At 34.9% G+C, this 27,380-nt stretch overlaps 1 protein-coding gene across 10 annotated transcripts in view; it reads right to left on the bottom strand.

Annotated features, from left to right (window-relative positions):
- NT5C2 (5'-nucleotidase, cytosolic II) overlaps positions 1-27,380 on the bottom strand; it is a 143,986-nt gene that overhangs the window by 19,214 nt on the left and 97,392 nt on the right. For 4 of the 10 annotated variants that reach the window (XM_014549387.1, XM_005878223.2, XM_014549390.1 and 1 more), the window contains exons 3-6: positions 22,287-22,360; positions 4,937-5,054; positions 3,534-3,629; positions 2,184-2,207 (exon numbers count right to left, since the gene is read on the bottom strand). In XM_014549387.1, coding sequence (XP_014404873.1) covers positions 2,184-2,207; positions 3,534-3,629; positions 4,937-5,054; positions 22,287-22,360 — 312 coding nt within the window. Of the gene's footprint in view, positions 1-2,183; positions 2,208-2,483; positions 2,624-3,533; positions 3,630-4,936; positions 5,055-22,286; positions 22,361-27,119; positions 27,316-27,380 lie in introns of those variants that run through there. The other 6 variants (XM_014549388.1, XM_005878224.2, XM_014549393.1 and 3 more) reach the window with 4 other exon arrangements.

The raw sequence follows: 27,380 nt of genomic DNA, 5'->3' as shown, positions 1-27,380 counted from the left end.
GAACAGTGGGGGGGCGGTAAGGGCAGAGGGTGGGGGGGGAACCGGGTGGAGGAGAGCTATGGGGGGAATTAAGAGGAACAACTGTAATAATCTGAACAATAAAGATTTAATTAAAAAAAATTACAGAGAAACAGAAAGGGTGAAAAACTAAAATATAAAAATACACAATTCAAATGGTGAATTTATGGAGATCAACTAATAATCTAAATAACAAACATTAAATTTAAAGTTCATACTCAGAGTAACCTGTATAAATTCCTGCTTGGGTTGGTTAACTACAATGGCATAAACTCTGGATATAAAATTACATTATTTCCTGTCTTTGTCACCCATTTGAAATAAGAGCTCCAATAAAGAATAACTTTGTAGAATATCTCATTTCTAGCTTTCCAAGATTTTCTGTAATGAAAATTAAGGTGAAAGGGAATCGTAATTATATGCATTGCCCCCTTAGATATACTTTCCTATTCCCTCCATCATTAAAGAATAATTCCTTTGCATAGGGATAGTTTATAGTTATAAGGCAATTAGAACCCAAAAGACTTATAAATATAGTTAGCAATAACATTTTGTTTAAATTGAGTGCCAAATCATGCTAATATATCTTTTAAATAAAAATTCATTCAGGGGGAGGTAATGTATCATAAAAGAAGGAATACTAGACTTAAAGTTGAGTGGAAAAGTTATATATAGTACAGACTACTGCTAACTTTGTGCAACCCACAGAATAAAGATTTGATCTCAATATTATCCTATTCTAAAACTTTAAAAGCCTTTGCTATTGAGGCTCCAACTCATTGGCAAGGCATTGTAAGGTGCTGCCTAAAGGAGCCGTAACTTCCCTTCCAGCCTTGTCTACCATGTTCTTCAATAACGCTCTCTCTCTCCTTCATCTTCCATCCTCAGTCCCTTCTTCTCCATGGACTTTTTGACTTAAAAGACCATGCAGTGCTAAGTGCTGGTTGAATGATTCTGCATTTACTCATAAATGACTTATTTTCGAAACACTATTAAATTTATTTCCAAAGGTGGTATTTGAAACATTACTAGCTTAGGGGAAGAAAGAAGGTTTTTGGATATTGAGTTAGTAAATCTAATTGTAGTACTAATTTATAGAACTGCTTCTCTCTTCTTCTTTGACTACCTACCCCTCCCCCCACAGGACAAAAATCCCTTTTCAGACATTAATAAATAGAATGTTGGTTCATCTTCACTGGGATTCTGAATTATAGTGCCAATATCCATATGTAAAATAGCTTAGGTTGCTAGTACTACTTGCAATCACTTCACGTTTAAATCCTGCATCGTGATATTCATGGATTGTGAACAAACCCCTCATGAGAGGAATAGTGAAAGAAGGGCAGATATGACAGTGAAAGAAAGGCCTGTCCAGCTGTGTCAAGGTGGGATGTTTACTTCACACTTTTCTCACTATGTATATTGGAAATCTTTGAGCCCTGAAGATTTCCAAGAATCAGCTGAGGAGTCTTGCATAAGATGCTTCAATTCTAAGTAGGGTCTTGCTATAACCGCAGATTTAAAGGAAACTCGAAGTTTCAATTAGTTGGTGCCTCTGATCATAAAATTTATTTACCAAAAATATATTGTCTCTTTAACAATTTCAATGTAGACTGTGCTGTTTTTACTACCTGGCCAATGAGAATGAGTAATTCATGACAAAGTTACACGAAAGACTGACACGTAACCTATTTTGGTTTTAAGAGTCGCTCTGATCCTAATACAGTGCCACTGGTAAAGTAGGTAGTATAGTACTAGAGAAGATGTATAACTGTAAAGCCTAAGCTATTTTACATATGGATATTGGCACTATAATAATTACAGAAGTTGTCAAACTGTGGTATTGTAATGTTTAAAGAGAAAATTGGGATGTTTCACTAAAAAATAGTAGACACTAAATTTTATCTACTGTTTACTAGGGTAAAAAGTCCAAATTAGTAAGAATGGTGAAAAACAGTCTGATTATAAAAATAAAGCTTATCCTTATTTGTTTTAAATATTATTACCCTGTATTCATTTTTAACCCCATGTTTTAAAAAATTTTAACAATCTAATATTTGAAGCTATTCATTAGAATATAAAAAAATAATGTATTAGCTGTTAAAAATCTTAGTCATTTACACTGTTGTAGTTTTAAATGTTTCAAAGCACTTTTATGTACATACCTCTTCTGAGCAGCTACCTGAGAACTGTATTAAAAGGAGAAAATAAAAATCTTAGAATCTCAAATAAGTCAAAGCCACTACAGTTCTTTTTGGGCAAGTTTCAAGGTTACCTTTTTTGGATGCTCTATCATTAGAAAGCACTTATTTTAAACAAAAGATAACTGCTAGCTCTATTTATAAGTCAGCTTGGGTCTTAACTGCCTGATAAGTAATTGTAAAGTATCCTTAAGACATTGTCATCTTCATATTGTTTGACTATACAAATACTAGAAAGAGACTAAAAGGTTTCTTTGTACTCACCCCCTTATGAAGTTAAATCCATGTGCACAGACCAAGAGGTTTCCATAGGCATCAACTTTCAAAAGATTTCCATATAGTGTATCAAAGACAAGTCCCCTATGTGAAAATGAAAACATTATCAATAATGCAAAATAATACAGGCAATAATCTTATATTACTCAATCACCATGAACCAAACTCATCTTATTCAAGCTTTATGGCAACTCAAGTATGTCCTAAAACAACATAACCCTAGAGACTAAAGTAAGTGAATGAAATCTTAAAAACTAATCCCAGAGCAACTAAAAATTATTTACTCTGTCTAGATAAATAATCACAACTGTTTTCTATAAGGAACGAGAGCTTAATGAAACAAGGTATAAACTATAATTCCTCTTAACTCAGCTGGTTGCATCCTAAAACAGTCTTAATTTCCTTGGACAAAACTGAGCTGGCTTATATTTCCCTCTTTTAGATGTTGTATATGGGACATATATGATGGTGACATCTCAAAAAAACACAATTTTTCTTAATCTTAAATCTTTCCTAATCAAATTTATTAATGCAAACTGTCAGAAGGTTCCCGTAGCTCAGTGGTTGAACATTGACCTATGAACCAGGAGGTCACAGGTGTGTGTGTGTGTGTGTGTGTTTTTTTTATATTTGAAGCTATTCATTAGAATATAAAAAAATAATGTATTAGCTGTTAAAAATCTTAGTCATTTACACTGTTGTAGTTTTAAATGTTTCAAAGCACTTTTATGTACATACCTCTTCTGAGCAGCTACCTGAGAACTGTATTAAAAGGAGAAAATAAAAATCTTAGAATCTCAAATAAGTCAAAGCCACTACAGTTCTTTTTGGGCAAGTTTCAAGGTTACCTTTTTTGGATGCTCTATCATTAGAAAGCACTTATTTTAAACAAAAGATAACTGCTAGCTCTATTTATAAGTCAGCTTGGGTCTTAACTGCCTGATAAGTAATTGTAAAGTATCCTTAAGACATTGTCATCTTCATATTGTTTGACTATACAAATACTAGAAAGAGACTAAAAGGTTTCTTTGTACTCACCCCCTTATGAAGTTAAATCCATGTGCACAGACCAAGAGGTTTCCATAGGCATCAACTTTCAAAAGATTTCCATATAGTGTATCAAAGACAAGTCCCCTATGTGAAAATGAAAACATTATCAATAATGCAAAATAATACAGGCAATAATCTTATATTACTCAATCACCATGAACCAAACTCATCTTATTCAAGCTTTATGGCAACTCAAGTATGTCCTAAAACAACATAACCCTAGAGACTAAAGTAAGTGAATGAAATCTTAAAAACTAATCCCAGAGCAACTAAAAATTATTTACTCTGTCTAGATAAATAATCACAACTGTTTTCTATAAGGAACGAGAGCTTAATGAAACAAGGTATAAACTATAATTCCTCTTAACTCAGCTGGTTGCATCCTAAAACAGTCTTAATTTCCTTGGACAAAACTGAGCTGGCTTATATTTCCCTCTTTTAGATGTTGTATATGGGACATATATGATGGTGACATCTCAAAAAAACACAATTTTTCTTAATCTTAAATCTTTCCTAATCAAATTTATTAATGCAAACTGTCAGAAGGTTCCCGTAGCTCAGTGGTTGAACATTGACCTATGAACCAGGAGGTCACAGGTGTGTGTGTGTGTGTGTGTGTGTGTGTATTTTAAAAAGGCTCTTCCAGCCCTGACTAAGTAGGTAGCTCAGTTGGTTTGAGCATCATCTCAATACACCAAGATTGTGCATTGGATCTTCAGCCAGGGCACATATAAGAAGCAACCAATGAATGCATAAATAAGTGGAACTACAAATTTCTCTCTCTCTCTCTCTCTCTCTCTCTCAAATCAATCAATATTTTTTTTTTTTTTAAAGAGGCTCCTGCCCGGCCAGCATGGCTCAGTGGTTGACCATTGACCTATGAACCAGGAGGTCATGATTCAATTCCAGGTCAGGGCATATGTCTGGGTTGTGGGCTCAATACCCAGTGTGGAGCATGCAGGAGGCAGCCAATCAATGATTCTCCTTCATCACTGATGTTTCTATCTCTCCCTCTCCCTTTCTCTCTGAAATCAGTAAAAATATTTAAAAAAATAAAAAGGCTCCTGATTACCAAATTAAGTGTATTAGCAAAACCTGTAATTGCTTTCCAACAACCAAAGTTATATATAGGTAGGAACATCTGTGACTGATTACTGCCCAGCAGTTTTACTAGTAATCCTGTTTCTTTTCCATAAATGGATCTCCTTCAATAACAATAAATGAAGCTCAATTCAAGAATAGAAAAGATATGGTGTACATGAAAAGTCCTTGATAATTTTAAAATCAACATCAACCAACTGAAAAGGAAAACACACCTTTTTATTTTGTAATCAGGGCTGCATTTGGAATTATTAAATAGGGGATAATCCAAAATAATCTTGAAAAATTACCTGGTAGGGAATGTAGAATCATAAGCAAAGCTGAGCAGTTCCTGAGGATAGCCAATAGAAACTAATCTCTCCACAGTAAGCTCAAAACCAAGGGACTCATACTCTGGGGACTTGTACACTGCACACAAAAAAAAGGTTCTCATTAAAAGAATAGCCAATTAAAATAGAAGGCAAATGAGTGAATTTCTACTCTTTCCTCCCTTTCCTAAATTTCTACCAGTTCCTCCCTCTTTCTAAATATGCCTTTTTTTTTTCTTTTTGCCCCAAATCCATGTTTTGTACTGCCCCAAGTAGTCACAGAACTCAATTGTTAGTTTGTTGAAACGGGTAATATTATATATAGTAGGAGCAGCAGTAATAGTTAAATTATCAGACATTTCAGAATAGTTCTTTCATTTTTAAGGAACCTAATTCAAACATTGTTTTCCTCTTTATTCTTTCATACCTACAATCTAAAAGAGGGGGCAAAAACTAATATGCACAGTTGTGATATTAACCATAAGAATGTAAGTAAAATAGAAAACTGGGTAGAGGTCTATATCTGTTGAAGGCTTCACTGGCGTGCATAACTGGTGTACAAATCCTTAAAAATGAGCTATGAAAAAACCCAATCTATTTTTGGAATTCCTATTTGGCTTGTTAGCTACATTACATTCCTTCTTTAAGCAGCATAATTCTATTTGTCAGGACTCACTTGTTTTCTTATTAGCCCTAACAATATTATAGTCATCATAATTGCAATTGTATAAGTTTTTACTGCAAAATCAACCATAAAAAGACATGTCTGAGATAATTAGAAAAATCAGGATATGAACTTGGGAGTTACACGACATTAAAGAATTATGATTTATTTCACCCTGGCCGTGTTACTCTGTGTTTAGAGAGTTGGCCCTTATAACCCAAGGGTCTTGGGCTCAATTTAGGTCAAGGGCACATACCTGGGATGGGGTTTGCTCCCTATCCCCAGTCAGGGCACGTGTGGGAGGCAACCAGTTGATATCTCTCCCTATCTCTCCCTTTTTCTCTCTTTCTCTCTATCCCCCTCCCTTCCACTCTCTCTAACAAGTAATGGAAAAAAATATTCTCCGGTGAGGATTAACCAAAAAAAAATTGTGATTCATTTTATTAGATGTGATTATGGAAGAATTGGGATGTGCAAGTATATGTATAAAAAATATATATGTCTTCTTATCTGCCAAAGAAGCACACTGTTTTTTACAGGTGAAATAAAATGGATTTTGGAATATGGGGTTTTTCCTCTTATATCGTATATATCTGAAATTTTCTATAATAAAAGATACTTTTTAGAATCATCACTGCAGTTCAGCATAAACAAAATGTTATTCCTTTAATTAGGCTTCTTCCAAATGAAATATTTAGTATCTAGGTAAGCATCCTTCTGTCAGTCTCTAGGAGTGGGTAAGTCATATTAATAAAAAAAAAAGATCCCCCCCCCCCCAAAAGACCTGTTTTCTTGCTAAATGCCAAATGAGGCCAAAAACAAATCCATTCTATTCCTACATTCTCATAATAATGCAACTATTATCATTACATTATTATAATTCTCCTATCTATGATTAACATACGGCCTATGGCTCCAACTCTGATTTTTTCATTGCAATTAGTCTGCTTATCCAAGTTAATGCTAATATTTTAATGAGTACAATTCAACTTTCCCTTTCCAAAAGCAATCCTTTAGACCAGCTGTCGCCAACCTTTTGGACCTCACAGACCACCAGTGGTCTGCAGACCACCGGTTGGCAACCACTGCTTTAGACTACTTCTGAAAATACATAAAAGAAAATCATAATACTGGTTGCTCCACAGAAGGGAGATGAATGGCTAAGAGACAGGGGAAGGAAGGAGGAAGACTTTATGTACCTTCTTTTGTACTAAAAAAAGAAAACTTGTAACATTATTAATGTATTTGATCTATTTTTAAAATTAAATTGAAATTTTAAAAAGCAAGGTGAGCATTCAAAGTCCTTTAAACATTTGTCATATTTTCAAAGCCTAGAATTATTAAGGTCCTTTAGGAGATGCACTGAGTCTCATCTCATCAGAACAATGCCCCCAAAAGTTGTCATTTCTTTTGTTGTCTTGGGGTGTATTAATAAGTTAATGCTAATGCTAACCCCAGCTAACATTTTCAAAACTGGCTATATTTTTTTTCCTCCCCTCAATTCTAACCCCATCCTCACCCCACACAAAAATTTTTTTTGAAGTCTCAAGTGTGAAATTCTTAAATCTAGATGATATATACTGTGATAAAGGAAGTGTTAAATATTCATACACATTAACAGGGCAGGTCAGGTGTATTATATCATAAAAGCAGGAAAGCATGGTATCCACTGATGTCAATTTGAATTAGTCTGAGAATATAAAATAATATCTCATACCCACCCAGTGATTCCACCACAATTGATAGAAAATAACATTTTAAAATTTCCATAAAACAAAAATTACTTCCCAATCTACAAAGCCCCACTTATTTTAAGCAATAGCTAATGAAACAAAATTCCAGTATAGCGAACCAATTTGCGTAACCCATTGACTCTTATGATTTGGCCTATATCAAATGTTTTCAATTAAAAATTTTTCAGAAGGGTAACTTGCTGGATCTGCCTTAAGAATGGGAGACAAAAAACAAGCAAACAAACCTCAATTCCCTAAATGAGCAATTTTCCCTAGTTAGAAAATCAGGTAATTTATAGAATAATGGAGTAATAGTGATTAAAACTATGTCTATGAGACACTTTGGACTGAAATCCAAAATAATTTGTTCAGAATTTTTAGTAGGGGAAAAAATATAAGATGGGGAGATAAAATCTCAGATCCCTATTTTTCCAGAACAAACCCTAGAATAGCAGAAAAAATAAAACCCTCTACACCTGCCACATTGTATTTATTCCAGGGCAGAACTCCTCTAAAGTGTTCAATTGAGATGACCTTCTAAAAATTCCACCTATAGAAATAAACTTTAAATTTCCTTTCTCTCAATGAGTTTAGGGTACTTCCCAAAAATACCATGTATTTTCCCCAGTTGCTGGCCTGAAGTTATATAATAGCAAGTACAAACATTAGCTGAAGCAAGAATTTAGGTTACCCCTAAGTCTCATCCAAAGCTCTTTGTGGTGGGGTGTACTACACTACCACTGTTAAAAATGAATTTCTAGATTACATAGCTCATCAAAACTTAAGCTTGGGTGTTGAAACCCACTATCCCTCCAATTTCTTTTATCTAGTCCAAAATAAATTGCTCTAGTCACAGATGGGAATGGATTTAGCAGAGAGAGGCCAAACTCCACTTAGACAACACTATCTATTTCACTAAGCTCTATATTAATCAGTAAGAACTATGAGCTATTGACATTTTCTCATAAGCTTCCCGGATAATCATTTCAGCAACACGAACTCCCAGGTCATTAAATCATCTGTCAGGGAACTATAAAGCACAACCAGGGCTTGAGAAACAGAACCACAGCTGCACAGAGCACTAGTTTAGATGTTTTGTTCTAAGTGTCCCTTGGGAATAATCACAATTTGTTCTGACCTGATGGCAAAAATGACTATTTCCTGAAGCCTACAAAGTACCACCATTTTTTGAAAAGTAAATACATACATAAATAAGTAAACAAATAATAAAATTCCTCTTTCAAACAAGCCAGCCTTGACATATGTGGAGAACTATATACATTACCTCTGACTATAGAGTGCTATGCCTCTCTACAGCTACAAAGACTCTAATTTTAATTTCTCTTGAAAAACTGGCCAGTAAATGATGCATAGTTTCAAGCTCAATTCTTACAACTGACTTCCCAAAACACAGCCAGTAGCTTCAGAGTAAACATAACCTCACACATGTACTGCTTATTTCTTCTTCAAGAAAGTCCTCAGGCCTATCCTAATTTACCCAATATCCAAAGACAAAGAAAAAAGTTATTTTAAGGGCTAGAGTCCGAAAAAGAGGACTGCTTCAGCCACTAGGGCAGCACACAGTGTCCTCGGGTTACGTAACTAGCCTATAAAGAGAACAACCGAAGCTTTGAAAGCTAAAGCTACTGAGAACATTTAAAGATATTCTTTACTCCATCATCTCCAAGGAAAAAAACAGTTCTTCAAAAGATATCAACTGCATGTTGTGGGGATAAGAGCTCTGAGCTCTGTTTAAGTAGATGCTATTCATACAAGAGAGAACTTAGGTAAGAGGAGACAGTGCGCCTTTGGAATGAGCCAGAAACTTTCTGCAGGGAAGTCTGGAATTCTCATGCACTTTTTACCTTTGCCACCAAGACACACTGTGGTAGTAGTTTCTAGATTTAAGGGGGGAGGGGGGGGCCGCCGGCGGGAGGGCAAACCTCTACAGAGGTTCCAGCCTAGCAGAGTGCTGCTGCCAAAATGAGAACTCACATGAGGCAGATGCAGATGCAGAGTGTGTCACTCCAGTCTTGAAGGAGTTACACTGGCTCTCCTGTTAAAAAACAAAATAAAGCAACAAAACAAAACAATAACAAAAACAGGTTTAAAACTATTGTGATGGGCTGGAGTGGAGATAGCATTTGGAAATTGGTATTTATAGGAGTTACTGCCCCCTCCTATTTAGAAGCCTGTGATCATCACTAAAATTTGTCTAATTACCCATAACAAGGGTATTGAAAATAAACATTAAGTATTGTGCATTATTTACTATTCTGGCACCCTGAGCCTGGAATATAACAAGTCTGATCCTGAAATGTAAGTTAAAAGAAAAAACAGAAAAAATTAATTTATTTTTGTCTTAGTTTATTTTCTCTAGCATATTTCAGGTTAATATGGTAGAAACTGAATGCAGCTGGTAGGCAGTGTTTAAAATTGAAACAGACTAAATAAAGATTACAAGAATGAACCAGAGCAGTCTCATGTTGTTTTTGAGTACCTATTTAAATTAAGTCTACCTATACCTAACTATCCACTCTTCTACCCTTCCAACACCTAAATTTGCCATCATAATATAGACAAGAACCAACTTCATGTTGCTAAAAACCTAACCCGATGTCTAAATGTAGAAAAAAGGAAATTTTTAAATTTTTATTCTGTCAGTGGATATTTGCCCTTGTAAGTGCAGTCATATTATTCCACTTTCATAATGTTAAAGAAATTACCCAGTCTATCAAAATAACTGACTCAAAGTTACATGAAGAACCCTTACAGATACTGACATTTTTAAGATATGTATTACTTTAACCATATAGAGAATCATTTGCCCTAGAGATAACTTGGCTAAACATACCATCAGACTTCTCCAACTTCTGGATTTTTTATGAGAAATGGTATTAAACAGAAATAAATGACTAAATATAATGTCTAAAAGTCCTAAAAATATTACAACTAGGAGAAACCACCACCACCAATTACTATAAAAAACAAAATCCAACCCAACCACACAAGAATAGTTATTTGCTTTTATGCTGTAAATGTGATCAACATCAATGTTCTCTAGTTATTTAGGCTATGTAATGTTGGTTCTCTAAGACTAGAATATTTTAAGGAAACTTATAAATAAAATCTTTTCAATTCTCATGTAAACAGATACTGGACTTTTTCTACTCTCCAAAATTATTTAAAGATCCTAGCACAAGAACAGACATAATAAAAATTTTTATAACTAACCTGAGATCAATGATCTAAAAAAAGATGTTGAAAATTTCTAACAACTATCTTAATTTTTATCTACTTAAAATATAACAACTAGATACTATACAATACTTTTAGTAATCCTATATAATAAAAGCATAGTATGCAAATTGCCCCCTCCACTGGGATTTCTTTCGGGAGTACGACCAGGGGGCAGGGCCAGCCGGGGGGAAAGGAGGGAGTACCCAGCTGGCCGCTGCCAGCCACTAGGGACCCTACCAGTGCACAAATTTCATGTACTAGGCCTCTAGTATAAAATAAAAATAACTCCCAAATGGCTAGATATGTAAATAACAAGTGGAGTTTGAAAGACTGACTGCCAATTACAATTCATTACAAAGCAAAATTAAATGGTAAATGTTTTAATTTAAAACAAAAAATGATTTTGTTTTTTATAGTAATTGGTGGTGGTGGTTTCTCCTAGTTGTAATATTTTTAGGACTTTTAGACATTATATTTAGTCATTTATTTCTGTTTAATACCATTTCTCATAAAAAATCCAGAAGTTGGAGAAGTCTGATGGTATGTTTAGCCTGAATTATCTCTAGGGCAAATGATTCTCTATAATGGTTAAAGTAATATTACATGAGTGGTTCTCAACCTTCTGGCCCTTTAAATACAGTTCCTCATGTTGTGACCCAACCATAAAATTATTTTTGTTGCTACTTCATAACTGTAATGTTGCTATTGTTATGAATCGTAATGTAAATATCTGATATGCAGATGGTCTTAGGTGACACCTGTGAAAGGGTTGTTCGACCGCCAAAGGGGTCTCGACCCACAGGTTGAGAACTGCTGGTCTAAGGTCTGAGAATATGTAAGCAGAAAAGAGGTAATCAAAAGTAGTTATTACATTAGGACTATTTTGAAAACAAATTTATCTAGGTTGAAAACAGCCCATGATATTTTTTAAATTATTCATTTTAGTAATTTTACTGTTGCAACTAATAATGCTGTGTGTATTACATGCAGATGAGTCTGCTCCAACTCCTGGCGACCCTATGAATGAGTGATGTCCACAAAGCCCTGAACTCAACAGCCCTGCTCTGTCGATGCATTCCTATGGCTTTTTTTATGGAGTTAATCTATCTCATATTTCGTCTTCCTCTTTTCCTGGTGCCTTCTATTTTTCCCAGCATTACTGTCTTTTCCAAAGAATCTTGCCTTCTCATGATGTGCCTGAATTAGGACAACTTCAGTTTTGCCATTTTTTGCCTCCAGTGTTGTTTCAAACTTAATTTGCTCTAGGACCCACATATTAATCTTTCTGGTGGTCCAGGATATCCATAGTGCTATCTTCCAACAGCATATTTCATATGAATCAATATTTTTCTCATACCAACTTTTACATCTGTACATAGTACAGGCATACCTCAGAGATATTGGAGGTTTGGTTTCAGAGTACTGAAATAAAGCAAGTATCGCAATAAAGCAAGCGGTAATCTTTCTGCTGGTGAAGAGTCTTGCCTTCAATTCATAAAAAACCTGTGGAGCGCAATAAATCAAAGCACAATAAAATGAGGCATGCCTCTAACTGGAAATACGAAGGTATGGATGATCTTAGCCTTGGTCTGTAATGACACATCTTTGTTCCTGATGATCTTTCTTATTCTTTCATTGATGCCCTTCTGAGCCTCAGCCTTCCCTTGATTTCTTAGCTGCAATCTCCATTTGTAATTGATGATTGAACCAAAGTAAGCAGAATCTTTAATAATTCAAATATCTTCATTGCCCATGCTAAAGTTGTGTATTTCTTCTGTAGTCACGATTTTCACATGACATTCACAAAAAGTATCTGATTTATACTTGGATACTTTTATTACTGGCAATGAAAAGTAGGGATCTTAAACACTTGTAACTAATTATTACTTTCACTCATGATGTAATGGAGGAGATAGAATTAAGTTTTATTAAGTGATCTTTTAAATTTCTTAATTTAAATTTTAAATTTCTAGGGACAAACCAGAGAGATAAATTGCAATTCAAGAAGATAAATTTAAAATTAGTGAAAACCATAACTGGGATACAGAAATGACACAAAGAGGAAACAAAGCTTGGGAACTACGTGTAGACTTACATACATACACTTATGTAAATACTACCGATGCACGAAATTTGTGCCAAGAGTAGGCCTTCCTTCCCCCAGCTGCCGGCACTGGCTTCCCTCTGGCTGCCGGCAGGCACCCGGGACCTGGGCTTCCCTCGCAGCCCCGGCTTCATTTGGAAGGTTGTCCAGAAGGATGTCTGGTCTAATTAGCATATTACACTTTTATTATTATAGATATATGCAAAAATAGTCTTGAGGATATTTATCTCAACTAAGAACTTTTATCCACAATATAACACAATGGAGTATTATTCTTTTTAAAATTCTTTGCTAACATAGAGAGACTACCTGAAAAGCATACTTGGTTGCAGAAATAGTACCTCATTTTCCTGGGAGAAGGAGTGTAAGAAATCCTTGAGCTAAGAAAACGCAATAAGAAAAGTCACAATAAAGACTATCTCAAAAGGAAATGAAAAAACTAAAAGAACTAAATTTAAATGCTTTTTTAAAAGTCACTTCGTTGGCATTTTGTCAGCTTCCTCCTGATTTTTAATTTAACTTATCAAGGATATTTTAAAAATCATACACAAAAGTAGAAAGAATATTAAGTGAGCTGCTTTAAGCCCATCACCCAAGCTTTAACAATTATTACTATTTTGGATTCTTGTTTCATCTATCCCCTCTAATTTATTCTCCCCCAATTTAATAACTTTTATCACATCAAAATATCTTAAAACTTTCATCTTTCAGAGAATATTTAAGTAGCACAATGTATACAAGTATCATATATACTTACTTAATACTTACATGTATTAAGTAGTTCAGGTGATTCTTTACTGCTTAAATAGCCTGCCCATTTAGAAGCCAATGCAATACAAGAACAGTCTTTTTATCAGAAAAAAAGTTACAATAAAAGCCTTCCAAATTAAGGATTGCTCAGAAATATTTTAAATATACTAAGGTTGTCAATTTTATAGTCTTGATGAGAAAAACAGTTCTACCAAAAGCACTGATCTTTTGGAATAATGCTGGCTTAACTCTTAGAAAATCAAAATAGCCCACAAGGTGATATGCTCGGCCAAAGAAAATAAAACAGTGTAAATGTGTGAGAACATTTTTAAATTAGGGATGCCATGAAAAATAGCTTAATCTTTAAAAAATAGCTTAGTTCAGTTATTTTTTATCTAAGGATCACTAGATTTATTCCAAAATAAGTTCTTTCTCTAAAAGACAAACTACCTCAAAATAACAGAAACAAAATAAATTATGAAATGAAAAAAAAACTGTTATGAGATGAAACATAAAATAATGTCTTTTATTTTTCCCCTACTCTCCCCAAATAATGACTTTTAAAAATAAACATAACAGAACTTATCCAAATGAACCTTCTCCCATTCAAAATAATCACTCCCTGAGGCATATGTACTTATTCCAATAATGCAATCATTGCTCAAAACATATTTGAAGTTCTTTTTAAATTACTTTCAGCATCTACAGCACAGTGTTATAGATATCCTCTCTGGTGGCACTTTTTCATCAGCAGATGGTTAATTGTGGGGGAGAAGAGGGAGGAATCATTCAGCGCAACCACAGAATAAAAGGAAAAATCAATTAAGTTGGGTTAAAAAACAGGTATGGCCCTACTGATTTGGCTCAGCGGATGGAGCGTCAGCCTGCGGACTGGAGGGTCCTGGGTTCAATGCTCGGGCTGCTGGCTCGATCTCTGGTGGGGGGCATGTGGGAGGCAGCCAATCGGTGATTCTCTCTCATCATTGATGTTTCTCTCTCTCTCTCCCCTCTCCCTTCCTCTCTGAAATCAATAAAAATATATTCAAAAAAAGAAAAGGTATCACTACCTAAGCAATGAAGCAGGTTTTCTTGTGGGTTTATAAACTGACTCTGATAAGACTTCCAAAAGAATTCTTAAAATGTCTAATGACAGTGATACTGGAATAAGTTTTCCCTAACAAAGTGATTATATAAAGGATAATATCTATTTGGAAGCATATTTTCTTAAGGGTTTTCTTTTATAAAAATTAGTCTTCTGGCCCATTTTACATGTGTTTAATTTTGCAAGTCATCTCAAATCCCTTTGGAGGATTTACATAAAAGTAAATTTATTGTTTTATAGTCAAAACTATAAATAACAAACCTTCCAGCTATGCAAACCCATTCTACCTAAACCCTGCTGAGTTTAGCTTTTCTAATTGAATCCTTGATTCAAATCATTGATTGGACTCTAGTACTAAATTATCACTTTTTTGTCTTCACAATTTCTTCTTTTTGGATTGAGTCTTTGTTGGGGTCCTGCCCCAGCAGGTCCAGGGGTTCCCAAAGGCGTGGACGGAGTCATCGAACAAGGAATGACACAGAGACAGCGTTCAGTTGATCATCAGCCTAGCCAGGTTCTCTAGTCAGGTTCTCCAGCCAGGTTCTAGCCAGGTTCTCTCTTTATTCTCCTGTTACATCTGTATTTATACCATTTGATTTTAATCCTATCCATTCTATTCCAAAAGTTAGGGCGTTTGTTATCTCCATTCCAAGGTCACTACTCTATTGTTCTGTTAAGCTACAAGGAAGTAACTGAAGGAGATTATCGTAAGTAAAGATAATGTAGCTTAAGCGTGATTGTTCGTAGTTAAAGTGATTAACTACCCGCCTGGCACTTAGTTAAGGGGTTTTACTGATTTATTCCCTTCCTTAGTCCTGTTAATCCCTAACTCCAGGGAAAAATCCCCACCTGGGGAAACCTTTCTCGGAGAGGTGACCTTGGTTAAAACACATAGTGCTAAGAAGGGGAGCAAACATATTAAGAACAGTATGTCATATACGCCAGGTCCCTTGAAACATATGCTATGCAGATGTTTCTTCCCTGCAGCGACTGTGTCAAGCAGCAAGGATGGACTGGCTTCCGGCAAGTCTTCATAATAAATTCCCAATAGATTTTTATTTTATTTGGTTTTATGAGAGTGTTTTCCAATTTATTTTTTATTAATAATTTTATCAACCACAATCCTGGGTTTTTTTCCTTTTTAGAGTTTCATCTTTTTTTGTAGTTTCTTGTTCCTGGGTTGTTGATTTTCATTTGTTACCCTAGTTTCTCTGTTCAAGCACTCTGCTTATCCTCTTATTCTACTGTTTCAGAAAAACAAGAAACAAAAAACCCAGTTCAAAAGTGCTTTTAAGACCACTAAGGGGATAATGAATGCATTTTACTTATCAAACTACACATTACTATAGTCCTTTAATTGTCAATTGTATACATTTTATCCATTCACAAATTGATAAATCTCTCAAGATACGTTGGAGGGTAATAACTTTTACTAATAACTTTTACTCAAATGGAGGTGCCCATTCTCCAACACAAAATATCTTGCATATAGTAGACATGTTTGGAGGACTGGGGAGTAAGGTAATGTGGAAGTTCTACATTTTCCAAGTTGTGAGAAGGATGCCCTGAGTACTATCTCAAGACTTGGGACAATGAGAAATTCTTGACTTTGTAATGAAGGTTATCTTCTTTGGTTTGTACCAAAAACCTTTCAAGATATACACTGTTGTCACACTAAGAACTTCAAATAGATGCATCCAGTTTATAGACAATCTATAGTAAGTACAACTCAGCTGATGTTCCATATTAATTTAAGTCACCACTACTGCAAGGAGTCTCATCTTTCTTTAAGGAGAAATGCTGAAGCACAGACCCAAAGGTTTACAATGTCATAGGTTTCATTAAAAAGAAGAAAAAAAAAGTCCTATCTACAGCCAAATTATTTTTGACAAGAATGCCACGACCATTCAGGAAGGAAAGGGCAGTCTTTTCAACAGTGTTGAGAAAACGAATATCCACATGCAAAGGAATGAAGTTAGACCCTTACCTGACATCATGTACAAATATTAACTGAAAATGGCCTGGCTGCCCATGAACCAGGAAGTCATGGTTCAATTCCCAGTCAGGGCACACATGTCTGGGTTGTGGGCTTGATCCTCAGTAGAGGGCATGCAGGAGGCAGCTGATCAATGATTCTCTCATCATTGATGCTTCTATCTCTCTCTCCCCACTTCCCCTCCTTTCCTCTCTCTGAAATCAATAAAAAAAATGTTTAACTCAAAATGGATCAAAGATCTAAACATAAGAAATAACCATTCACTGGAAACACTGCTTAATTTCTACGGAAACATAATCTGATGTCAAATAAATACCTTCTCATTAAAAAGCTATTCAGATAAGAACTTTAACTTTCTATTAATTCATGATCATTTGCAGTATTTAAAAATTCAGAAACAAAAGTAATTATTCCACTGCCATTTATCTAACATAGCAGATTTTTCCACAATATACAGCAGTGTAAATGAATTTAATATTGCTATTATTCTCCTTATTTATACTTTGATTTTTCCTTACAGTTCAAGCTCAGTATATTAGTACTTAGTATCACCAGTCAGAGCAAAACTACTTTCAATGCGTTATTATTTTATATACATTATTTCACTGAAACTTTATTCCAATAGTTTTTTCACCTATAACCCTTTTTTGATTAAATTAAGAAACTAAGACTCAGAGAGAATAAACAACATGCTGATGGGTCAAGAGCTGGCACACCTCCATACTGGGAGGAGCTGACGCCAACATTCCTCATTGTTATCATTTATCCTCATACCTCTGTATACCATGCGTTTTAAATGTTAACTATCCTGCACCCATCAATGTAAAAGAAATATACATCTACTTTATTTTTTATTGAATCCGAGGTATTTCCCTGCTTTACTTTCTTCTTGCCATCTTAATATGCCACCAATGGATTTCATGAACCTTCCTTATTGCTTCCTCCTTTGATTCTAATGTATAAAATGAACTGCAAACGGGTGTTTCACCTTGAAGGGTGTTAGCTGGTTTCTGTTCTGAAAAAGCTGCATTTAATACCAGATGGGTCCTGCATTGTCCTGAGACAGTAAACAGCTCATTTGTCTGAAAATGTCAATCAAGACAAGAATTATCTACTGGCTATCTCTGCCCCTTACAAGTGGACTTTTTCAAGTTTGATGAACTTAAAAATCCCCCTTCAATTCACTCGGTCTTTGCAGGTGATACTCATCATGATCTCCACTACTCAAACTGATAATCACTGGGCCTGGTTGCAAAGAATCATGCAGAAAGGATATTCAAACAGAATCTGCAGATGTTTCGTGATAATTTCTGATATTACGTTTCTCATTGTTCATAAACTGATGGACATTTATGACAGATACTGGGAGTCACAGGAAATCGCCACAATCCAATGAGAATTATCAGGGTGTCTCATTAACAAGGACTGAATTGATGCCTCACAAAAGGAGAAACCGACAGACACTACTTCAGGATGATCTTAAATTAAACCTGGATGCCTTTGGGCCTTTTAAAAGTCTCTTAAGCATTTTTAAACAAAACAAAAAAATAAATAAAATAAAATAAAATAAAACAAACTGCAAAATTTTTTTTTAAAATATATTTTTCTTGATTTCAGAGAGGAAGGAAGAGGGAGAGAGAGATAGAAACATCCATGATGAGAGAGAATCATGGATCGGCTGCCTCCTGCAAGTCCCCCACTGGGGATCGAGCCCACAACCCGGGCATGTGTCCTTGACCAGAGTCAAACCCAGGACTCTTCAGTTCCCAGGCCCACGCTCTATCCACTGAGCCAAACCGGCTAGGGCCGAACTGCAAAACTTTTATTCCCTAGAGCATTATCTCAATTCTTTCAGATTTTGCTTCCAGATCTGGCCCTCAACCCTGGCTCAAATAACCTCTTTTAACCTTCTTTTAGGTTTGAAATTTTTTTTGTCAACACTGATATACATATATCATGTGCAAAGAATGTTGCTAAAGTAACTTGGGATAAGAAAGGAATTATAAATACGCCTGCCAAGTACTTTTTATATAAAACATAGTCCACCGTTGGACAGTGGCAAAGCTAACATACAAGACTCAGTATTACCTAGATTCTAAATATTGACTTTCGTAAATAAACTCAGCTGTATTTAGTAGACAAACTAAAGCATAATTAGTATACACGATCTCATTAGAAAAATAAAGCATTAATCTACAGTATTACACAGATAAGAAGCTAAATGCCAATACTACATTACTCCTATAGGCAGATTTCAGGATTAAAATTTATTTAGGTTCAAGACAATCAGGAAAAATTAATTTATGTCAATAGACAAGATTTTTGTTTTGTTTTTAATTTTATATAAAAATGTCAATTACATAGAAATCTTACAAATGAACTAATAAAAACATAAAATATGCATAACTCACTTTACAGAGATAGCTGATGATAAAGAGATCATCTCTGAAAAACTGTTTAAGGTATTAAGTGGCATTCAGATGAGATGACAATAATAAGGTTCCCATTAGGATAGATTATGTTACTAAACACTGTAACTAAAAATCATAAATTAAAAAAAAAAAAGCCCATCAATTTCTTTTAACAAACTAAAACAAAACAAAATAAAACCTCCCCAACTTCATTCTACCAAAGGTCTATATAGTTTACTTTCGGAAAATTACAAGTTGAGAATTATTACATATACAGTTTAAAATTCTTTAAGTACAAGTATGTATGCTTGCCTCACCCTTTTATTTATTAGTGACAAATCAAAGCTTTAAATGATTACTCACCGCCAATTCTATCAACCCCATGACATGAAGAACAATATTCTCAAAATAAGTGAGTAATCAAAACCAAATCAAATCATACCACCACCCTCCCAAAGAAAGTCTTCTGTGGCCATTATCTAAAATATCAAAAACAGAGCTGTTTCCTTATGAAAATAGCTTATATCCAATAGCTAATATCCAAATTAGGTCCCACCTCCCACCCTTTCCATAAGAGTCATATAATTTCACACATTGAAAACAATGAAAGAAATCTTTGAAAAGCCCTACGTAGATGTTTTCTCAGAACAAAATTGGGCAGTTTACAGTATAAAATAAGCCCTAAGCCAATAAGCACCCTCTCTCAATAAATGTACCATTCAAATCATGCCTGCCATTTGCGATGTCTATCCACACACTTCAGATGCATCAACACTAGGCTCACTATCAATGTCACTATATCATAACTCTGAAAACTAGTAATCCATCTATGCTGTAAATCAAGCATGTCAAACTCGCAGACCAGCCAATGTAACAGTATGTAAGAAATGTTTTAATAAAAATTTTGTAACTTAATTTTTACAATATCCTGTTATACGTAATCTATAATAATAAAAACATACTATGCTAATTAGACCGGAAGGCCAAACAGCAGAACGACCGTCCAGACGACCTTCCAGACGAAGCTGCCAGGGCTGGCTGCAAGGGCCAAGGCAGCCAGGGCTGCGAAGGCCTACTCTTGCACAAATTTCGTGCATTGGGCCTCTAGTTATTAATAACGAACGACAACGTTCGCTAATGACTGATTACTATAATCGTGTTGCATTCATTTCCCTTATGTGCCTTACTCGAAGGCACACCATTTCTCTCCACTAATACTAGCAGTGAATATTTTAGCAACCGACTGCCATGTCATTAGTCTTGTACTGACTTGCTTGTTGTGCACAACGGGAAATATTTCACTTTCAGAGAACAAGAAAAATAGGTTTATTTGTGTTATGCTTATTAATTTGTTCAGTTATTCAGTGGTAAGTTAATGTTCAAGAAAAAATATTAAATTTTATTAAAATGTTCTATTATTTTATGTTAACGATTACTCATTTATTTCAGCCCTTTGTATTCAGCCTGTCTCTATCGAAATAAATCTGTTTCTATGAAATTTGAAGCGCTTGTTTTTTTTACGGCCCACATAAACGTAAACCTTCTTTATTTGGCCCATGTTAGCCTTTGAGTTTGACATGCTTGCTGTAAATGGTAACTCTGTATCACTCAAAATATTGTTTGCCAGCCTGGCCAGTGTAGGTCAGTCAGGGGTACAAAAAACAACAAAAAAGCAAATAAAAAGAAGAAATCAAAGTATTTTTAAAGTGTAAAGACTACGATTCAGTGTCTTTTTCACTAAATAAGAGAATTTTTCGTAATTCTGTGATATATAGTATCTCAATGCTTAGTAACAAAATATGTCGGGCACATTACAGGTTTTCAATAAATACTTACTGAACTATTTCAATAAGACTATCTTAATAGCCCTAGCCCGTTTGGCTCAGTAGATAGAGCGTTGGCCTGCGGGCTGAAGGGTCACAGGTTCAATTCTGGCCAAGGGTACATGCCCGGGTTTCGGGCTCGATCCCCAGTAGGGGGCATGCAGGAAGCATCCGATCAATGATTCTCTTTCATCATTGATGTTTCTATCTCTCTCCCTCTCCCTTCCTCTCTGAAATCAATAAAGAAATACATTAAAAAAATAAAAAAGAATGTCTTAATAACGAAGAGGAGGAAAGTTTGTCATTTTTTGACCCCAGTAACTTCTATTTCTGCCTAGATAATATCTTTCAGCTACCTTGCCATTCCTTCCCCTGAAGAGCTAGAATTCTAGGAAGAAGAGAGATTGTAGGATTTTCTCCTGATTTGGACAGCAAAATCTACACTGAAAAAGTACAGTGCTTCCACCTGCTTTCTGACAAGTGCTCCCCAAAGTGCCTGTGTCCAATTAGGAAAACCAAAATGTTGCAAAAACAACTTTAAGGTAACAGGAAACCAAATAAGTAACAGGTATGGATGAGAGAAATTCATATAATTCAGTGTATGTTTTTAATACACAACTTGTTTGGTAAATATCATGGCCACATCTATGTGGCAAGTACCTATAAATTGCATCTATTCATTTTTGTACATTAATATTATATATATTTGTAGCCTAAATTGAACATCAAATTGAGATTTTTAAAATTTGAAACAAGTCAGTTTTCTAATACTGTTATATAAAAAATTTTCCTGAAGATAAGTAAATTTATACAATTTAAAGAGTTTTGTGTATTTAATAACAATATATTTTAGAGAAAATTTCTAAACATTCTTTTCTGAGTGCTATAGCTGTACACACTTGCTCAACTTAGTCCCTCATCCCTAGTACTTCTTAAATTACATTATATTTTCATTAATATTTGTATCAGACTGCAAATATTTTAATGAAAACTTTGCAAGTTCTGAAAAGATGTTACAGCTATTGACTAAGGCACTGATTACTTCAAATATATCTCAGTGCTAGTGTTTAAGGTCTATTTGATATTGAACAAAGCTAATAGCTGTAGTTGTTAAAAGTCTTTACATAATATGTATGCAGTCATTTCAATGAAAAATGAACACATTTTCCATTTGTTTTAAAGATAACATTAAAATTTTTAACTGATAAAAATTTACCTTGTGGTAGAGCGAGAGATATAAATAACAGCTTAATAAAATAAAAGCCAAAAGTGCCCAAATATACACAAAATGTATTATTTCACCATATCATTTCTTACCAGGGTCTCGAAAATAACTTAGCACGTGGTCTACCTATCTGTACCAAATTAAATGTCAAGGATATCTGATAATTTCAATACTCAAATTTCAACAGAAGCAGCTAAATATATGATTAAATCAATAAGTGTTTATTCAATTGCCTACTGTGGATAATCCAAAGCAATCTTAAACAATCAAAAAGTGCTACTCACCAGCAAGTGTATAATCCATATCAAAACCAAAACACTTTATTTTCTCCATGGCTAAACTTCGGTTCACAAACACCCTGAAGAAAGGAGTAAACAACAATATCTCAATTAATACTGAAACAACAACAAAAAATTAAGTTTAACAAAATTATTTGGCTATCTTTCTACATTTTCTCATTTAAGTACCAATATCTCTCTATATAAAAGGCTAATATGCCAAGTGTCCGACCATCCGACCAGTTGCTATGATGCACACTGACCACCAGGGGGCAGACGCTCAACACAGGAGCTGCCTAGCTGCAGTGACCTGGCAGTGGCAGTTCTCAGGTGACACACCCCGAAACCAGAGAGAAGGGAGCCCGATTCCTTGTGGGGCCATGCAATTCCACCTTCAGCCGTGGGTTATGTTGTTGCTGGGGCACTGTCGGCCCGAATCTGGTTTACTACACACTTGCATTTGAGTTCCACACTTTGTATGAAAGCAACTTTGCAGAGTGCCCTCTCAAACTCCGGGACCCCTCGGGGGATGTTGGAGAGCTGGTTTTGGCCCGATCCTTGCAGGTCAGGCCAAGGGACCCCACCTGCCGGAGGGACCCCACTCACTCCACAGAAGCCAGGGAGGGACCATAGGAGGTTGGCTCCAGGGCGTGTCTGGCCCGTATCGCCCAATCCTGCCCTGCTGGCCACCTTCTAGTTAATTTCCTTTCAATGTGCATGAATCCGTGCACTGGGTCACTAGTAAGTCATAATAAAATTATTCAAGTCCTTTTTATACCTTAAGTGAAATGAGAGGTTACATGAAAATATGTGGACTTTCTTACTGTGTTTTGATATTAACAATGCCATGTAGTCAAAATTTGAGTATATTAGCTTTTTTTCAAATTATAACCCCATAAAATAGGTTTATTTCTGAGCTTTATAATTCATTCATTTGTAATTTATTTAATAGACAAAGGTTCATTTCAGCCTATCAGATGCCAGATACTAAAGACATAAATATAGATTCATTCAACAAATACTTGAGTGCCTACTATATGCTAGAAACTATGATGTGGCAGTGAACAAAAGAGTACCTGCCCTCAAGGAACTTCTGTTTTAACTTAGAATCTCAACCCTTGAGAAATTCAGCCTAGCAGGAGTAGGACTTACAAAGCAAATAATTATAGCAAGTCAATAAATGCTACAAAATATCATGAAGGACAGAGCACCAATTGTTTAGAGATCAGAAGAGATGTGTGAGCTGAATCTTAAACAATGAATAGAAGCTTTCCAGTAGAACAAAGCAAGAAAGGCAACCCAGGCAGAATAACCAAGCAAGGACAAGGTTTATAATGAATGATAAAACATTTATTAAGGCTGAAGCTGAGTTTTCTTTGGTTGTGCTTTTCTGTTTGTTTTAGCAAAACGAGGTTTTCTAGAGGAACAGGGGTGGAGGGAAGGAGCAATAAAAGCTATGAAGCAAAAAAGGTTAACAGAGGTCAAAATCATGAAGATTTTTCTTGCTATGGGATCATGGACTTTATCCTGCAAGCAAGAATAAATTACCAGATTTTGAAGAAATGAAATAATCGAATTCAAATTTCAAAAAGATCACTATGAAGGGAAAACTAAAAATATAATAGTATGGTAGATCATTACCATGATGGTGTTTTGGGGTAAGTTTTAATCATTTCTGAAAATAAGTATTGCCTTTCCATCTGAACCCCAGCTTTGTGGCCAAAATTTCTGAATGATTTATGGTCTATTGCTAAACCTCTTCTTTGCCTTTATTTCATAAGTAACTGTGAGAAGAAAGAATGCTTTAAATCACCTAGGAAACTTGTTAAAAATGACTATGCCTGGGCTACCCTCGCCCATTAATGATCTAGGTCAATAGTCTCCAAAGAAGACTAACTGCACCAGGGAATGCAGAAGACTCTATTGGGGAAAAAAGAAGATATTAGATCTTCTACTTATATTTATTTCATTATTTTAAAATATCTAATTTGTATATGTTTTCTATTATATATAAATAAGGATAATATATAATTTGTAAGTAAGTACATACAAGAATGAATATTACATATTTTAAGTGATGAAACACTCAAAAAGGTTTGGAAACCACTGATCTAGGTATTGATTTTTTTTTAACTCTTCACCAACATATATAGTGTTTTAAATTTTAATAGAAAACATTTCCTCTTATCTCAGAATGTATCCATTTTAAATGAATAAAAATAAACATTAGCTTAAAATACTTTAATCAATAACTTAAAGTCAATTGGCCCTTAAAATTCAGAGCTTTTTTGAAAAATATAAAAATCATTACTCATCTTACGTGTGCTATGCACACTCGATTAGCTCTATAAAATTAGTTCCTGAGAGAGATGTTATTTAAAATATTTATACTTTCTTTCCCTAGAATAACCTGGTCTTCTAGAAAATCAATATTTACTTTGTCTTGGGTAAATGATGGAGGAAAGAGGAAAAGAGTAGCGCAGTGATTTCCAACCTTTTTCATCTCATGGCACACACAAACTTATTAGTAAAATTCTGTGGCACACCAAAAAATATTTTTTTTTTTTGCTAATCTGACAAAAAAGTAGTAACAATCGTTCCTATCTCCCCTTCTAATTCGCACTGAATGGTTATTGTTGTGTTGGCTGTTGTCGTTTCTTTAATTTAAGGGAAAAGAGGTCAGTGTCCCTGACTCAATAGTGAGGTATTGCACGTTGTAAAAATTCTTGCAGCACACCAGTTGAAAATCGCTAGTGTAGCAGATAGCTGAAAGATACAAAGAGCTAGAGAATAAATGACACCCACCCAAACCTTTTCAAAAACTTACCACTACCTCAAATATATCACCATGACCCTTCTAGCACTTTACCAAACTTCACCCTGCTGTTACTGATAAGAGCGCCTTCTTTATTATCATTTTTCCCCAGTTACATAAATCCTTTTGAAGTCACAACAGGGGTAAAAAACACAGTAATGTTTCTAACTCTGGAAACAATGTTACCACTGATGCTTAGGCTTTTCAAACACACTTTCAATTCAGGCTAGGGTGCCAACTGGATCAAATCCTTGCTCAGAGCCCAAACAGCTGACATGCCTAAAATATTCTGTGGGAATTCAGGCAGGAACGACTGGGAAGATTTTTCTTCCTTGTGATACAATCCAGGAGAGAGATGTAGGACCACACAATAAAAGAAACAGTTTTGATTCTAATAGAAATATGATGGGAGCTGGTTTGAGGCACAATGAAAAATCAGGGAGAAAAGAAACTTTGCTAATATCACTCAATCAGTGCTTAAGATACAAAGAAACTATAAACAGACCCAGCAAGATGTTTTACTAGTTCCTTTATTGGCCAGAAAAGAAATTAAGCCTATTGGCTTTATCATATTTTTTTTTAAAGGATATAAACATCATAATGCACCTTGGGTATTATCCATACAAACTCTAGAAATGACATATGTCAGTAACATGAAAATCTATTGTTTTTGCCAAAATAATCACTGCTAAATATCCATCAAATCGCATTCTTTCTTCTTTGACTGATTGGTCACTTTTTTCAATCAACACATTTGTTAAATGCCTACAACAAAGCAAGTACCATTTTGTGACATATATTCCAGAAGCTATCCTTCAGGGAGTAGTCAGAGCTAAGAAACTTTCTCAGTACCTAAAATTAGGAAGTGAGACCTTTTCCCATTAAGATCTTTTACCAAATATCTTTCCATTTTCATTCAAAGTAAGTTACCTTCACCCACAGAAGCAATTACTGAACTTAAAAAAGAAACAATCGTTCCTATCTTCCCTTCTAATTCATGTCTATTATGAAGCAAAAAGAAAAACCTTATATATATTCTCATCTCTTCTGTTCTTTCCCTAGTTTATGCTACAAAACATGGGAGGAGGGGCAATAGGGAATTCAATCTAATTCCTGTGCAAATATCTAAAATGCATAAGGAAACCTATAATGATAAAATGTAACAGCTACATTACAGATAACTGCAATAATATAGTATATGCTACATTTTACAAAGATAATAAATGTTCAAATGCTGAAAGTATGCACTCACCAGCAGAGAAATAGCCTTGAGACAGAAATACCATGTCTCCAGGACACAGTCTTCAAGGAAAACAATCTCTTGGCTTCAAACTAATGATTATTCTTTACTGTTAAAAGCAAGTATTAGGTACTATATCAATTAAAAGACTGGCTCACTGTCCCACCACGCATTTAAACCAAAAAGATACCTGCCTTGCAGAATCCAAAATTTCTATTGGTTTCAGGACCTTGACTGTATCTTTGCCAATGCCAGTTTACTGTGTCACTTTCTAAATTATTAACCAGTGAAACATATTCCACCTCTATCTTTAAGAGCTTAAATATATTTGTTAAATTCCAAAGCTTGCTTTAAATAAAGTACAAAGTTGCCACCCTAAAAAGCATAACTGAACTAACGCATCCAACCTGAAAAGACAGAAATTCCTACATACACATTAAGTCATCTGCAAGATACAGATTTGAGCATGAACAAGAGAAACAATCTTTAGGAAGCAGACACCGGAACACATAAAACCAGACACAGACTCCAACACAAAGACAAATGTAACAGCTCTTACTATCATATCCCACTGTAGTAAGGCATGAAATATGAAGAAATTCTATACAAGTAAACATACATATTAACTATAAAAATAAGACTATTAATATAATATGAATTAAGAAGAGTGATCTAATATTTTCCCACATAAGGACCATGAACATGCAATTTACTAAATTTGAAATTTTGTACATAGCAAACTCAATGGTTTTGAGATTTAACACATAATTCAAAGCAGCATTACCTCATCTGTCACTGGTTGCCGTTTTGCAAAGTGTGAAACTATCTGAATCAACTAGTTCTTGAAGTCATAACAAAATTCTTCTTCAAATCCCTGGGATAATTTTTTTTGTATGACTTTAACCTAACTTCAAAAAGATTTTTTAGTCAGAAACCAGGCCCTCAACAGCATGTAACTTCTGGGACAGTGTTGGAGAAAACACCTCTGTGTCTAATTTAACTTGTCACTGGATCTCACTGTTGCTCCACACAAATCCATTTGGAA

Source organism: Myotis brandtii, unplaced genomic scaffold (genome assembly GCF_000412655.1).
Source record: "Myotis brandtii unplaced genomic scaffold, ASM41265v1 scaffold550, whole genome shotgun sequence".
In the NCBI taxonomy this organism is placed as follows: Eukaryota; Metazoa; Chordata; class Mammalia; order Chiroptera; family Vespertilionidae; genus Myotis; species Myotis brandtii.
The sequence above is the reverse complement of the archived record's forward strand: the minus strand, read 5'-3'. Positions and strand labels throughout refer to the sequence as shown.